The sequence below is a fragment of the Solenopsis invicta genome, chromosome 14 (genome assembly GCF_016802725.1).
Source record: "Solenopsis invicta isolate M01_SB chromosome 14, UNIL_Sinv_3.0, whole genome shotgun sequence".
Taxonomy (NCBI): domain Eukaryota; kingdom Metazoa; phylum Arthropoda; class Insecta; order Hymenoptera; family Formicidae; genus Solenopsis; species Solenopsis invicta.
Window position 1 is genome coordinate 15942125 of NC_052677.1, and position 16936 is coordinate 15959060.

At 35.5% G+C, this 16936-nt stretch overlaps 1 protein-coding gene across 5 annotated transcripts in view; it reads right to left on the bottom strand.

Annotated features, from left to right (window-relative positions):
- Positions 1 to 16936, bottom strand: part of LOC105207608 (serine/threonine-protein kinase tricornered) — a 131567-nt gene that overhangs the window by 107122 nt on the left and 7509 nt on the right. For all 5 annotated transcript variants that reach the window (XM_039457412.1, XM_039457413.1, XM_011177162.3 and 2 more), the window contains one exon: positions 13515 to 13645. In XM_039457412.1, the coding sequence (XP_039313346.1) occupies positions 13515 to 13645 (131 nt within the window). The remainder of the gene's footprint in view (positions 1 to 13514; positions 13646 to 16936) is intronic.

Genomic DNA, 16936 nt, shown 5'->3' on the forward strand with positions numbered 1-16936 from the left:
TGTAAACAAAGTGAATTTAGATATTATTGGGAATGACGATAGCATTGAAATATTAAAGTGCAAAGAGAATTGGAAAGTGTCTTTTGCAAGTTTGTCTTTCCGTAGAAACTTAGCAAATTTATCTCTGAAGTCTACTGTTGACTAAGCAAAAGAAGTTAGTGACTGCTAGGAAAGACGAATGATATTAAAGTATATGACCGTATTTCAATTGCGCGTAGATAAAAAAAAACGCGTTTTGTTGTAAAAACTTTATGAGTCTGGTAAGTAAAAAAAAAAAAAAAGAATAAGAGTCGTCGACTTTACTTCGTCGACTTTACTTCGAGTAAACAAAGTCAGTGCGCAATTGCCCGGAGAATGACGATAATAGTTAAATGTTTTCTTAGTCTGCTTTCATGTTCTACGCACACTTCGTAAACTTATCTTCACACATTAGCGCAGCTATATAGCATAAGTTAATCAATAGCGCTACAATTTCATCCCATTGATACTTCGCGATCTCTCTCATTTTTCAAAATTCCCTATTAATCCAATTAAATAAATCAAATTCTCGATTTCTGCGAATGACAACGATGCTTAAAAGACAACACTGTGATATCCATTTCGATGGTAGAATATATGTTTAAAGAGTACTCAAAGTATCTGCTGTTTCGACGTAGTCACGTCACATCGTCGACGAAAGCATAATGCAAATGTTTACGGTCGTGGTTATTGAGTGCAGTTTATGCGGCGAGTTCGGCCATTCGAAGGTGAATGGCATCATCATTTATGCGTCAAGATCGATCGAGTGACGCAAGAGAACGAGAACTCTCATCGTGGCGCACTGATGGCGCTCATAAAAAAAAATATATCTCCAACACTTATCACACGACGAAACAACGTATCGATTACTTGATTACTGTACTGTAGCGAAGGCTTCAAATAGGCTATTATATGTAAGTAGCCGTTGCATTTTCATTATAAACTCGAACGTTTAAGATAATCTTGAGATAAGATTCAAGGTCTTTAGCTATTATTAAAATTATTTTTAAATATTACGACTCTTATATTGATTTTGTTAATTCATAACGCGCACAAAAACACTACATTTGCATTATTGCAATGAAGGTTAATGAATAATTAAAGATATAATTACGATTCTCTTCCATATTTTATCACACGTTATATGTCATAGTATATACACAACTTAGGAGATTTTAAATAAAAATGTTTTTTCTTGCCCATATAATTGCAAATTTTGACCTTTTAAAATTTCAAGCATGTTTCAGTTAATTTATAATTATATCTTTTAAAGATATCGGATGTTTACTCGACTTTACTTCAAAGAAATTTCGAAAATTTTAAACTCACATTTTTTTTGTATTTCCTCAAACACGTTATAAAATTTATATTGCTTTTTTCCTTCCATCTCAATAATATTTTTCAATTCTTCAATAATAAGAGCAATTGTGGGCGTGCATCGATCTAAGATCGTTAGGTCGTAGAAACCGGGGCATATAATCAAGAAATGCGCTCGCAAAGACTCCAATCGTGAAGAATCAATAATATTAGTAAAAATCAGATGGGAAAAGTATAGTGGTTCAAAGATTCATTTCCGGGTTGCCTTGAAAGTGGGTATATATCGAGCGGTAATTTTGAAAATTGGTCAGCAAACACACAGCGAGGAATAATAACGGAATCGTGGATACGCGCCAAGAAGTTACAAGGATCAAGATAGGGGCCATAAGGCTTGGGATAGGCGTAACGTACTGAGAGCAACGATGGCTAGCCCCGACGAGAAGTAGGTTAACAATCCGTATGGTTAATTAATGATTTCATTTAATAAGGCGCCCGTCTGAACTCTCTGGCACAATTACCATCGCCAGGACTAGAACTTCTTTATAAGAGACCCCGATCTGCGGTTGTTGCTCAAGTTCGAGATTTTCTTGAGAAGAAAAGCAATTCTTTGTAGCAAAAATAAGTGAGAAGTGCAGAATAAAGTTTTGAACGACATGTTTACGTAAACAAAAATTTTCAAATTTGTTGAAGACCTATGATTTAATACAAAACCTATCAAACATTTGAAGAATAAAATCACAATTTTATTTAACGATTCTCAAATTTTTAATTCGATCAGTCTTTTCGTCAAGTCGATTCACTGTTATACTATCCGAATTTACTAAAATTATTCAATCGTAAAGAATCTTCAAGCGCGCCGCAAAAATTTTAGAAAGAAGCGAAAAGCAAACGTGAAGAATCAAGTAAAGATGAGAATGATACGCAAGATAAAAAATATTTAAAAATATATAAATATTATCTAAATTAAATTTTATTTACTCTCATCTTAATCAAAATAAGAAAGATATCATTGCAATAAAGTTAATTTCAAAACAATAAAAAATAAAAATTTTAGAACTTTACTTTTATTTCTGAATATCACGTTGGTGGTATCTGATAAAGATAACACTATATTATAAATATTAAAATAGAAAATTGATTGTTTTAAAGAGGGAGAGAGAGAGAGAGAAACTTGCTTCGACAAATTTAGCTTGTTATTTAATATACCCTAAATTGCAAAAGGTTGAAAAATTGGAATACTGATCAACACGATGCCGATCGTCTGCGGTTGGCAAGACGATGTCGAGTAATTAGCGATAAAGCTAATAGACGCCGGCGCGCGCGTAAAGGCGGCGCCAAGCAACGATTCCGCGACGATTCCGCGAGTTATGCAATGCATTAAGGGACAGTGGCCGCTGTGTACGCGAATGAATCCCTCGAGCAGGAGCACGCACGTTCACAGCTATGGGCACGCACGCACGCACGCGCGTATACGCGTGTTAAGCGCGTTAATGATCACCATCGCGCCGATGGCGGGGCGTCTTGAATATCTTATTAAACGGTCGAGCCGACGTGTGCGCACGTTTCGCCCTCCCGACGTGTTTCGAAGCGTGAGGAGAACTCGTGCCACGCGTCTCGCCTCGTTTCTTTTACGAGCGCGCCGACACTGTTAAGTTCCACTCGCAACGTCGACCTCGGCAGGCGCGACAGAAATTGATGCATAAAACCGATATCGACACAGCCTAGATAGCAAACTCTAATCTAATATACTTTCAATTTTCCCATTTAATTTAATACACTCTAAACTTCTTAGAGTGAAAAATCACTCGAAAGATTAAACTGGCTCAATTGTCACTGTCTTAAAGTGACTTTTCACTCTAAGAAATTTAGAGTGTACACATTAGGAAATTATTGCAGTCTTGTTGGCTATTCGTTTTCTCAAATAAACGAGTGGAATCGATGACTTTTCGAAACTTGGAGCAAATAATGTTATATATAAAAAATATGAACGCTAGAAAGGATATCAGTTTTCTTTTCTTTAAAAAGATACATAAATTTAAAAAATTATGATATGTATTTGTACTTGCAAAAAAAAATTATTTTGAGAAAGTGAACAAAGTTTCTTCAAGGATGTAATATTTTATGTTAAATATGAATGTTGTAAAAAGAAATTTTCGGACTATATCGAATTTTCCAAGAGCCGACTTTGATTCCGCTAGATAAGCGAGGGAGGATTAACAATTATACATAGACGTTGCAGGAAAGAAAGTAACGTGCGAATATTTGCAGGGAGAGAAAATTGAGAGATCTGACAATCTAGCGGCATAATTATCCGGAAATAGTTTCTCTTCGTATCCATATTTTCAATGCCTCAATCTGAACGCAGATCATCTTAACGGGCAAGTAAATTGGTGATCGAAAACATGTATGCTAATTTCATGGTGATTATATATTAGAGGGAATCCTAACAGTAACCATTAATTATTATTAAACAAGTACATTTTTTATGATACATTTTTTTTTTAAATAAAACGTAATACAAATTATTGTACTATGAAGTAGATAACATAAGCAATAACATTCGCATATTATTACCCACTTATCCATTTACGGTTTCCACACAAACGGAATCAATATGAAATACTTCTGTATTCTACTGGCAATCATTGCACGCACATAATTGATTGGAACAGTCTTACATGTTACATCAAATTACATTAAGCAAATTCCGTTTAATGTTTCATCATTTCATTTGCATCATAATGGAAATTAGGTATGCATTTAAAGATTCTTACAAAAAAATGCAATTTAAATAATGTATTGATTCGGAGGAATATTCGAAGTGCTTCCACAAATACTTGACATTTTTAAATCTCTAGATTAAGAAGTTGAATTAAAAGGGTCATAAAGTTTGACATACTTCTTTATCTCTTATATGGCGATATCTTTAATGCAAATATCTCGGGAAAATCTATTTTTCCTTCGACAAAACGAATTACTTTCTTTCATTGCACTCTATATTCTATAGGTTTTATTAATTATAATAAGATTTAATCTTCGCAATTCGCAAGATAAGTTTTCTCAATTTCTAGGAAAACGGATTAAGACTATCTTCATATTGGAATTTTTAATTGTTAATTAGCAATAACATACAATAATTAATTACTGATAAAAAATTATTTCTACAATACGTTCAACTCTCTCGAAAAAACAATCATAACACTCAAATAAATAATGAGACGTCACATAAGTGTTATATTTGAACCAAAAATACATCCGTTATGTATGTCGTCACTATGCGCATATGGCGGATTTTATAAGAAGCGTTCGATCATTAGAATTCACGCTTGATCCAGGACACCTACGATAGGGCCGCAAGCAGAATTTCATAAACTCTCCCATGTGACTGGGAGGCGAAAAACTTGGCGAACAAGAGAGGGCGGGGCACATTTGGCAACGGTTCAAGGGACGTGACCTGACTAAAATACTGCAGTACTTCTCTACATATCGCGTACTAGGTGAAAATACCGCGTTTAACGAAAAACGGCTGATTTGCCCTCAGCAACTTGCGATATCGTAAATCTCACTATCGTGTTTAAACCGTGTTACGAGGCAAAACGTGACCTGGAGTAACGTGAAGGTGACGAAGAATCCTCATCAATTTTTTTTCTTCTTGTTTTCTTTTAAAACGCAACTGATAAGTAAAACCAGAAATGTAATACTGTGAAATTAAACTGCTAATCAATTTAATAATTTTTGATGCCACCAGGCAACTCTACGATTCCCCCCTTTCTCGTCTGCTATATACAAATTTATATAGCACACGATGTTATTTACGGACGATTAAAATTTTTTTCTTTCAACATCTTTTTTAATTTACAACATTTAAACGTTAAAGATACATGTATGAAATTTTACTGGCATAGTCCAAGTTATTTCCATTGCCTGATAAACTCCAACGTATGCTACATAGGTTCACAAGAATATTTAATTCCACGCCACGTCCGAATTTACATTTTTCTCGCAAACCGGTTTTATCACCCTTCGAAACACATAGTACTAACGTTCTACACAAGAAATACATACGAAATATGTGCAAAATGAGATATGCATCTTGTTTCTCGTTACTTCCACGAGTACGAATGATTTTTCCTATGACAGGGGCAAGTACCGTTGTCGGAAATGACTCGTTACATAAGCGCAAGCAGTTAACGCGAGAAATTTAGTGCACCTGCCTGATGAGGAAAGCATTAACGGACTGTGGATTAAGGATTAGTCGGAGCGACGCTCACGGATACGCCGTAATTTTCAAAGGCATTCCGTCGTCACCCAAGTTGCTCAACGAAAATTAGCGATGCGATCTCACGAATATGCTCTGAGACAGGATTTCCACTCTGATAACAGGATAAAGATTCATCCTAGCAGGTAACAATGACAACAATAGCGAGGCGGCACGTAAAGCTTCCTACTGTTTTCCGGGAACTCGCCGTGGAACGACGAGTCAAGTAGGTATGGTTCGTGAATCTCTTTCACGGCAGTTTATTTTTTTAAATTGTATACAAATTAAGTATCTCATTCATTTCCCCGATTTCAACTAGATCAGACTGAACACGAAGGATATGGATCAATATTTGCGTATTTACCGAGATATTCATTACGCTACATACGTTTTATTATTTTTTCACGAGGAATACATTTTGTAAATGAAATAGCGTTCACACAAACGCTATCGCTTTTGAAAATGTTAAATTTTAATGAGAAAAACAAATTGTATGCAATCTTGAAATTTAAATCAAATTAATTGAAGTTATCAATCAATTGGAATTAAAATCAATTGAAATTGAAAAATTAAGTGAAATTCTGCGATTCCTGTCATTGCACAGAGTTTCTCGTCTTACAGCTTGATTTCTAATTAAAATTAATTTGCAATCTATCATTTATTATGTCTAGACTTTGCACGCACATCGAAGATACCTGTATTATCAGCGATGGCAACTGGCAGGTAAAGCTGCGTGCAATTGTAGCACGTAAGTTGATACTATCACAGAATCTTGTTTATAAATGTTTTTTAAGCCGTTATAAATATTTCATTCTTTCTCCGCATTTTTTCGAGATAAAACTAGAAAGTCTCATTTTGATTAAACGTAACTACGTGATTATTGGAGTTTGGAGAAAAACATGTGAAATGTTTCATGTTTAATGTCTCTACTCTCTAAAATTTTTGGAGTGAAATTTCATCTAAAACAGTGGAATTCCACTCTAAAAGTGTGAAAATCCTGCCACTTTTTATCAAGACTTGCAGGATTTTCACAATTTTAGAGTGGGATCCCACTCCAAAGAATTTAGAGAGTAATACACAAAATATTTCACATTAACATGTGTTAAAATGTATTGCAAACAGAAACAGCATTTCACTGTAATGTTTCATATAATCATATTAATATCTTTCTACATACAAATATTTTGCTTTGTAATCTACTGTATCTTTATATCTCTGGAATATTAATCTGCGTGTTAATCTCATCAAATTTAATATTCACTGTTATTGTGATATTATGTACAAATTGTATATTTAATGTACTATTAACTTTAAAATGATTTATGGCTATACGATTACGATCTATGATTTTACTAAGAAGCGCATATGCAATTTTCATCGCAAACAATTTGAAACCACACGAGCTGACTAGCTGAGCCAAGAATTTGTCCTTCAGTAGACTATAACTTAAGAGCGAATTTTGGGACATCGATTTGCGCGGCAAGATCTGAAAATACATACAGCGATGCAATTTGGATGAAATCTATTTTGTTCGCGTGTATTGCACCGTTTTCTCGCGACTGCGGAGAAAAATATTCGCGGAAAAATATACATGTGCGCGCATCTTACTGCCATTCGTCGGTTCTTCCTGCGGAAGTCGCGAGAACAATGGTTGTTATATAATGCATTCTGTCTCGTGTACGAAACGTCGCCGATACCTTTGTCTCGCATATTTACATTTTTCCCTTTTCCTTCATCCCACAAGAAAACGCGCCTGGAATACGTGGTGTACGAGAAAGCGTTGGGAAAAAAGCCACGATAATGTTTGCCAGGATTCCACTCTGATGATAATCATCCATTAGAAATTATTCTGTAATGCTTACACGTACAATTGTTACTTAATCTAGTAAAAATATTTTCTCTTATTTTGCTCTTCTACCAAGAAGCATCATCGATGGATGCAGAGCTCTGATTTTCGAATCTATAAAATTTTTCTGTGATCACCAGCTGAAAACAGCAACATAGTTTCATTCTTTGATTTTCGGAAGCGATACTGCATACTGTTAGGAGAAAACGACATCATTCGCGAAATATTCATGTGCACTGTTACGTGCGACATGTATATCTCAACACGTTTGGCCGTAAAGATCTTCCACCATAAAATCCTTCACAAGTAGTCTCTGTACAAGTAATCTAGTGCTTTAATGAGCCAATAAATCTACCTTTTCTCCTTCTTTGTTTATCTCTTTTTCAAATTTCTAACTCATTATTAATCCTGATCAAACAGACCTTTGCATCATGTTTCTATCGTTTTCCCTCCTTTATGAGAAATTAAACCAATCGATATTTTCTGTATTTAAAACGCTTCACACACACTGGTCATCGTTTTATTGAAAACTTTTCTAAGATTTAGGTGAAGATCTCTCCTGATTTAGAATAGTGCCAAAAATACGGGTTCAAATTCATCCAGAATAATATAACTCTAAATAGGTTTTTAATTAGAAGCGATCGCCATCTCTCAGAAGACAAGGGACTATTGAGAGTAACTCTACGCAGAAAAGTCTCTTCTAATAAGCGGTTCGAAACCGACGTTAAAACTATAGGTTCCATATTATATTATATATCTATGGATATATGCAAAAGAGATCGCCTACGCGCTGGCGAGCGTATGGCACGCTAACAAGAAGTCGTCTCTCATAGCTAATAATACGAAATACTCGAAATACTCGTATTGAATAAAGTATTGAATAAAGGAGGATTGTCGATTCAATTTACATTACACCATTACGTAGCATCGTTATAAAAACACACAAACAAATGCCGAAGACATCGATATTCGCAGATCCATATTTCGACCCAGATCTGGCTCGGTTACTATGTAAATTGCCGGTACAGTTGGAGGAGTCCGGTACAGCACTAGTATTCTTTTGTTCTCTCCGCACTCTACGTTAACTTGTTGAGAGAGATGCCACGCTGATGATAGTGCCAGGTCAGATACGTCGCCTCGTTCTCTCGGCCCGAGAAAGGAGTTATTGACTATAATGAAGAGACGAAGGTGGAACAAAGAAAATGCGTTGTTGCACGGGGCAGAGCTAACTTAAGTAAATAGCAGTCCGCACACGTTGCTGTCCTCGTGCAGCTCACGTGTTTCGAGAGATGGCAGGGAGAAACGGCTCTTCAACTTCCATACAATCGTCTCTGATTTGACTATACGGCTAATTGAGGAAACGACTTCTTTGATAACTGTAAGTTCACTTGGGTGAAATGTATTTTAAGACATTTATATGGCATTGGGAGCAAGATGAAGGCCTAACCTTATACGAATCGGAATTAAGTAGCTCGATCTATTTCTGTGCATTCGATGCAGATGTTGTATATGTATACGATGCAGATAATCGTCAAAGCTGATAAAAATAACAATATTTACGTAAGCTTCGGTGTAAACTTTTAACAAAGTTAAATTAAACTTTCATCAATTTCGGTCTTATTAATCTTAAAAAGAAAAGGCTGCTTGAAAGAAAGAAAAATTCATGCGACCGTAAAATTTACTCAAAGTTTAACGCTTTCAGAAAAACTTCAAGGTTCCAACTGTGAATATTGACATCGATACCGTGGTACAGATTGCTAAAAATTATTAAAAGATAACGTTAAACCCGATGGACATTGGAAATTTGCATTCCTTTCACGCAAAAAGTGTAATTTTTTGCAGCAACTCATACATAAACAAACAACTCAATGTTTTGAAGTGCAATAGGTGTGTTTTTCAATAATCTCCATCACAAATCATCTGCTGCAAACCGGGGTCGCGTACGTATATCCTCAACTAACGGTCTGAGAAAATGAAGAACGAGCAGCGTATATAAATGATAAAATCAAGCGACATACAAGAATCGAGCCGATACAACATGAACGCTAGTCACTTCTCTGGGGCAAGTTCGATAATTAACCCTCGACCTGATAACGAGTTTTTCAATATAAAAACCATCTCGTTGCGAACGACTGTGAGCCTTTGAGATTTTCAAGATTGCAGAAACGTAGACACGATCAATGCAATCTTATAGAATAAAATCCTCTCAATTTAACAACACACAATTCGATTAAATTTGTTAATAAGATATAAATAATATTAAAAACGTCAACATTTAATAGAAATATTCTTTCGAAACATCATAAAAAAATACGTATTTCCTTATTTTATATAGATAGATGCTTGAGCAATTTAGTTTTAATTTATTAAGAGACAAAAAATATTTCTCACTCGCAAATGGCAAAACTAAAAATATATTTCTATAATAATTCCTGAATGATTAATTGCTGATGTATAGAACGACTGTATATGCCGATAGAAAAATCAATAGCATCCAATTTGACTGAGTCATATTCAACGCTAAAGGTAAACAGTGATAAGATTAATTCGTTTATCTTTCCTCCCTTCCTCTATCAACATATTCTAACGTTGTTTAAGTTCGCGAAGCGTAAAGTGTCATTGCCATATGGCACGCAATGAATTCAACTGTCAAGATAACGAAAGTATGAGTGTCGATTGACGTAGAATTTGATATCATCGACATATATTGACTCGATAAAATATCAAATAAAATATTAAAATGATAAATAAAATTCAGCTTATTAATACTTTTACAACGTATTATTTCAATTGTAACATCATTTTACTAATTGAATCAATTTACAAAAAAAAGATCAGGAAATATATATTAATATTATTTTTACAATATATTTTTTGCCCTTTGATGTGAAAAATCAATTTTCTATTTTTACTCATGCGCTAAAATTAATTCAACTGTAAAAAAAACAAAGATATGAACATCGAAAAAGAGGATTAATACTTCAACAGAGAATACTAAAAACCCCCAACAACATCAAGATATTTAGACACAATAATATTTTTCGATATTAATCTATTGAATATTTATTTTTCCAGTTCCCTTCTTCGATTATTAAAAACCAAACTATTTCCGTACGGAGTATCGATTAGCGTGTAATGAATGGCACGCAGATTTAGCGGAAGTATTGATCGTTAAAGTTAAATTAATCCAATACTCTGAACGCGAATATGTTAGAAGCATCGTTGCACTTCGGAGAATGGAGAATGGCATCGGTTCGCATCGCAGCATGACTGAACACGCGGCTCAGACCCTAGTGTACGTGGTTCAATGGACCCCACGCTGCATAATTCGCGACTTGCAAAATTACGCGTTTCTGAGAATACACGCTGCGTGTACGACGTGACTCGATAAAAACACGTTTAAAGCACAGCTCGCCATGCACGCCGCTCGGAAGGAACATTGCTAAAAGCCGCATTGGGGGGGAATGAGGGGACCGGGGGAATCCCAGACGGGAGAGCCATTTTCTTCGTTGAATAATTAAGACAGTTTGGAGAAAGCGATGCGCGCCTACTATCCCTCTCGTCGTTCATTCGCTGTTCATAACCGTATCGAGATTAGTCGCGTACTTAGTGCCGTATTTCATCGCAAATTACTTGGCAAGACACAACATTGACGAATGATCCGATACATCGACACATATCGACTCGATAAGATATTAAGTAAAATATTAAAACGATGAATAAAATTCAGCTCATTAATACTTTTATATTATTTCATATATCATTGTCACATCATTTTACTAATAATTGAATCAATTTGAAAAAAAGATCAGAAAGTATATATTGATATGTTTACAACATATTTTTTAATTAAAGAAATGATGTATGATCTTCGCAACGAATAAAAACAAAAAAAGATATATGGAAAGAGACAGATGAACGGAAATATAGTACGGAAATAAAATGTAATATATAGCGCGCTTTGCATCTAAATTTGCAATACGCGGTATGCAATTTGCGGTACGCGTTAGTGGTACAGTTTAATAAACCTCTAGTCGAGCATATAAAAGCTACTTTTTCCACATAAAAGCTTATCTTCAGCATTTACAACGCGAGTACACCGCGAAATCCTCGAAATATTCGCCCGTGGTAGGGAAAATCCTCCACAGAGGATATTATCCTGAGGCTCCGTGTGGACATGCACGGTCGAGCACGGTGGCATTGCACGCATGACGTTACATCGCAGTTAGATAAACCCTATTGAAACTTGACGTGGCCGCGCGTCGGACAGGACGTTGCGGCGTTGCAACGACCGTACGAGTTGCCGTGTGTAGCTACACAACGAGACTGGTAGTCGACAGTAGATTCAAATTAATTACGGCAATGACATCGTGCCGCGGTGCAACATAAAGGAAAAAAGATTACGCGAAGCCGGAACTTCAATAACGTACGAGACGAGTACAGAAAAAAAAAGTGCGCTCTCTATTGAGAAAATATATATTCCGCGTCTATTCCAGCAGAAAGGTGCTCTTGTGAAGTCGATTTATAGGATTAAAAAAACTTTTTAATCTTTAAAGCGCTAAATTGAAAAATTCCACGAGATTTTGATAGAAGCGTATGCATTATGTGTGTAGCAATCAAATCAGTATGGCAAACTTTGGATCAGCTCTGAATTCAGTTTGAACCAGTTTGGACCAGTTTAGATCACTCTGAACTCAATTGCTATATTGACGATTTAATTATTAAAACATTCCACAGCTAGCGATCGCGATAAATAAAGTATTAATTATATCGATCTACTCATATCTCTTACTCCGAATAAAACTTGCAAATTCTCTGCAAATATCCCTGAGTGTTTCGTGTATTTGTTGCACGGAAAATTGATATCGTACGTTGGTATCGTGCATTAAAAAAAAAAAAACATTTACGCAGAGACAAAAAACGTTAAAAGATTCGCATTTATTCGGGACTGGTTGACCTTTAAACGTTCCTTTTTCGACAAATCTCTTGCACGAGGAATGCGACAGCATATTTTTCAAGGTAATGCCAAATCCAATGATTCGAAACACGTTTCAAATGCGGAAGAAGAAAAGAATATGGTAAGGCACTCTACGTCCGTTCATCTCATTACCCTTCCGCGATCGCAATCTAATACGGAATGAAAGGCAAAGTAAGGCACCGTTTCACGATGGTCACCGTCGAGAACAAGTGGACGGCGATTTCATCGTGTCGCGCTGCGAACTTCCGCGAGAGGACGATTAAAGCGATTAATGAGCGAATTCTTTTCGCGTAGAAACGAAGCCAGATGGAAAGTATACTGACTCTAAACAACATGAGGATTTGAGAGTAATTTTGCAGAGAGATCGATAAAATAATTAATCCTACTTTTATCAAACTTAATCAATTTTAAAACCGTATCGTTAAAATCTTCGTAAAAATTCTTTATCTCAATAGTGTTGATACGCGGTGCAGTTATCATTTATCTGCTGAATTTAGATAAAACCTTTTCTGGCTTGTCAAATTAAGTCTAGACTGTGTGTTAAAGTATTAAAAAATTTATATACCATTAAAGTTTTAAACCATTTTAAACTGTTAAAATGTTTACTCTTTCTATATATTCACTTTTGTTTGAATAAGATTTGTATGCCGATTATAATGTACCCCAATGTTTTTACGTCGCAAGGATAAAGTGCATCGCAATATATGTAGGATAAAACCCGCGGGCAATGTCCTGCATCAAAAAACCGATGGGATAGGGGACAAAACATACACTCTCGAGAACAGCTGGAGAGCAGCAACGTGACTTTCATTCTTTGCACTTATTCTTATGCAGCACGCGAGCGTTGCACTTGAGTGCACGCTGGCGCAAATCGGCCAATCCCAACACGAGATTTTTTTGTCTTCTTTGTTGCATCGTGCTCAAACACCATACCGAAATTCACCGTTGGAAAAACCTCGGAAAGTACAACGTACGATACCTCTACGCAACGTTTGCGAACGTGGGAATTTAAAGATCCACATCTGAATGATAAACCGTCACACGCTGACTCTCGATTATGTGTTTTGGTTACGGTAAACGTAAGCGTGCAGACTCACCTTCCTGATTGGGATTGTTGGTATTCGGATGCGACGAAGTCAGGGATGACGGTGTCTCGTCCTCAGCGACACCCATCGTCGTAGCTGCCGTTTGCTGATGATGCGTCTCCACTTCAGTCGCCTCTTCACACCTGCGCATCAATTATTATAAGATTTATAATAATTCCGATTTTATATCTGAACAATAAAACGTGGCTACAAACAAATTTTTATAGACATTAAATATCAATGATAAAATATGGTTTTTTTTTAAACGCAGATTGTAACGTATAATCGCATGTCTTGCACTGTGTAAATCAAAATTGAAAAAGTATAGACATCAGAAAATTTTTTCTTAAAGAGTGTACCGCGACAGTATTTTACGAAAATACAATGGTATCTTCTAAAAATAATGTATTTATTGTTTTAACAAATTTATACTATCATACTAATAATTTAGGATGAGATAAATGATAAAGCTATTTCTTCGTTATTTATATATATTATTATAAAAATCAAATATTATTTAGTTCGCTTTACAGAACTGTAATTCTCAAAACATGAAAAATCATATATTTCATTGCAACATGTGCGATGCAACATATGCCGACTCAGTTTTGCTTCCATTTGCGTATAATTGTGTTGTATTGCGCTGTCTCGGATGTTATTTGAAGTGCATTCGTATTAAGTTTATGTGTTCTGCTTTGTTTTCTTTAAAAAAAATAAATAAATAAATACGAAGAATGTTTTCGTGTTATTATACAGCTCTAGTAACATTTTTGTTAGCGCAAAAAAAATTGCACAAAAATGTGAAATAAATAAAAAATATAATTTATAGCAATATTTTTATAAAAGTAAAACAGCGTTTTTTTTATAAAAAATTAAGCTCTATCTTCGTTGCAAAACTAATGTAAAAAATAAAGATAAAAATATACGTAAAAAATTGAAAAAAAAATGGAAGAGGAATAAATTGGTCGTGAAATTATAGAAGTTGAAGAAGACTTGTCGCTAAGGTAAATCGTAAGGTACATCGAAGAGAGAAAGAGAAAGAGAAGTGTGTTTATATAATATCTGTGTTCATAAAACAACCAACAAGCGACCAATAGAAATCGAACACCGCGACCGTACCACGAAGATTTCATGCTGATGGTCGAGCATCGTTGCATCTCACCGCATGCACCTACGCGTAACCCGACGTACTGCAGCGGTCAGAGAGGCATTCATCGGATCACGGCTTCCGCCGATCTTCCCGCTTCTCTCTCTCTCTCTCTCTCTCCCTCCCTCCCTCCCTCTCTCTGTTTCTCTCTGTCTGTCTGTCTGTCTCTTTCTCGTTATCTATATCGTTTCTGGACAAGGTAGGCGTGTACGCGTACGCGCTTATTGTCGCGGTAATTACGCACGTGCAATTACGTGCGCAGGCCGGTGCGTCTACAGTGTAGTGTAGATTGATGCTCACGCAGCGCGTCATGCGTACATCGGTGACGCCGTCATCTGAGTGCGGTCCAGTCCGCGAAATAGAGACGACGACGACGACGCGCGGCTATAACGGTATGTTGACCTCCGACGCCAATTGCTGCCTGCTCGCACTGCACACGCGGATACGGACTGCACGTCGGAGAATGTGTGTAACGCGCATTGGCTTTTCGGATGAGGCACGAGCTATCGATTAATCGACGATGTGCAGTGCAACGGGAACGGTGCTCACTTTTCCGCGACATACGAACTCGTATGCGCGAATCAAAATCAAGTGAGTCGTATAATCATTGACGCAGGGAAAAACGAATTTATTAAAACTGCAATATTTGGTTTAATAAAATGGTATAATATTATTTCTCTCCTGGCTAAACCTTTAGAAGTAATAAAACCATTTACATAAAAAATTTTTCGATTAATACAAAAATAATTTTATTTTTTAAATAATAAATTTAAGTTTTTTTTCGAATTTTTATCTCAAACGTTCTTTCGATCGAACAGAATTGATCGTTATTTTAAACGACAAATTATACAATAATATTTTTAAGTCTAATCTAACTCTATGCTCCGTTTTCTGCTTCTTGTTTTTGCCTATTGTCTTTTTGTGCGCTATTATATCAAAATCGCGTTTCCTTCGGAATTCATCAACTTATCGCCAATTCGATAAAACAATACGCAAAAAAATGCAGCATGCAAAAATGCAATAAGCAAAAGAACAAGAAACAGGAAACAAAGAGCACATTATAGAGCTTAGCTTATAGATATTAGCTTTTGAAGTGTAAGAAACGGAATAATATAGATATTTTGTATAAAATAACGTTAAATATTAAATATCTGAAATAAAACAAGGCTAATTAGCATTCAACCTTGAGGTTGTTTGGTAGCGCGTGACCTCAAATACAAGGTCTTGGCACGAGATATTGTCATTCGCGCGTTAACACTCGAGTTGGTAGCAATCAATGAATAATCCGCTCGCAGTTCGCGTGTTCATCACGTTACCTATCGAAACACGATTATTTCTTACGGATAATTACTTCTATTTGAAACTGCAATTCCCGCAATTGATAATTATAAATTTTGCGAGTAAACCAATATTTCATGAGATTTAAGCATGTCACTTAAAAATCGAAGTGACGGAAAACGGAAATTTTTAAGTACTGTTTTATTGTGATATTTATAAGCCCGCGAATAACATATTTTTTAAAATAATGCTTTTTAAAATAATGTTCAAACGTAATTTGCATCAAGCTTCAAATTTGACGCTGATTTCAATTATTAATTCGTAATTCGTAATTAGTAATTCGTTCATCGACTTTCGGATCAGAGTGTGGGATCATACACGAATCGCTGATTATACTGAATTTCTCCGAAACAAAGAGATTTTGTTGCGCAAATTTGCGGGATTCGAGTATGTCGCACGAATCATAAAGCTTACTATTTGTTCGACGTTATTTTCGCGTCCGCGTATCGATAGGATTCCGTCACAATGTGAAACAATAAAATATGCAATGCGTACGACTAACAGCGGGAGTACCGTGCAAAGTACAGATGATTATTCTATCGGGATGATTAATATGCGCGATCGTAATTAAATGTGTTCGCGAGTGCCGTACAAGTGCAACAGATTATTCTGACAGAAGATGATCTGAATTTCAATGTAATCGCAACCACTACGCATCGATGAGTGATATCTTTTATTAAGTTAATGGAATCTATATGGAATCAGATACACTGAAAAAAAGATTCTTCCGATGAAATATCATTTCCTTTGGTTTAAATAAATATTAGTTAGTATAAAATAATTTATTTTTAAACTTAAAAAATATTCTTTTTAATCAAGAAATTGATGTTAAAAAAAACATTTATTTAAAATTAAAAAATTTTTTCAGTGTATAAACATATGCATAAAAGTTTTCAAAATATTAGAGATAAAATATAACAGTTGTTTTCTCGAATATCAAAAGCTATGT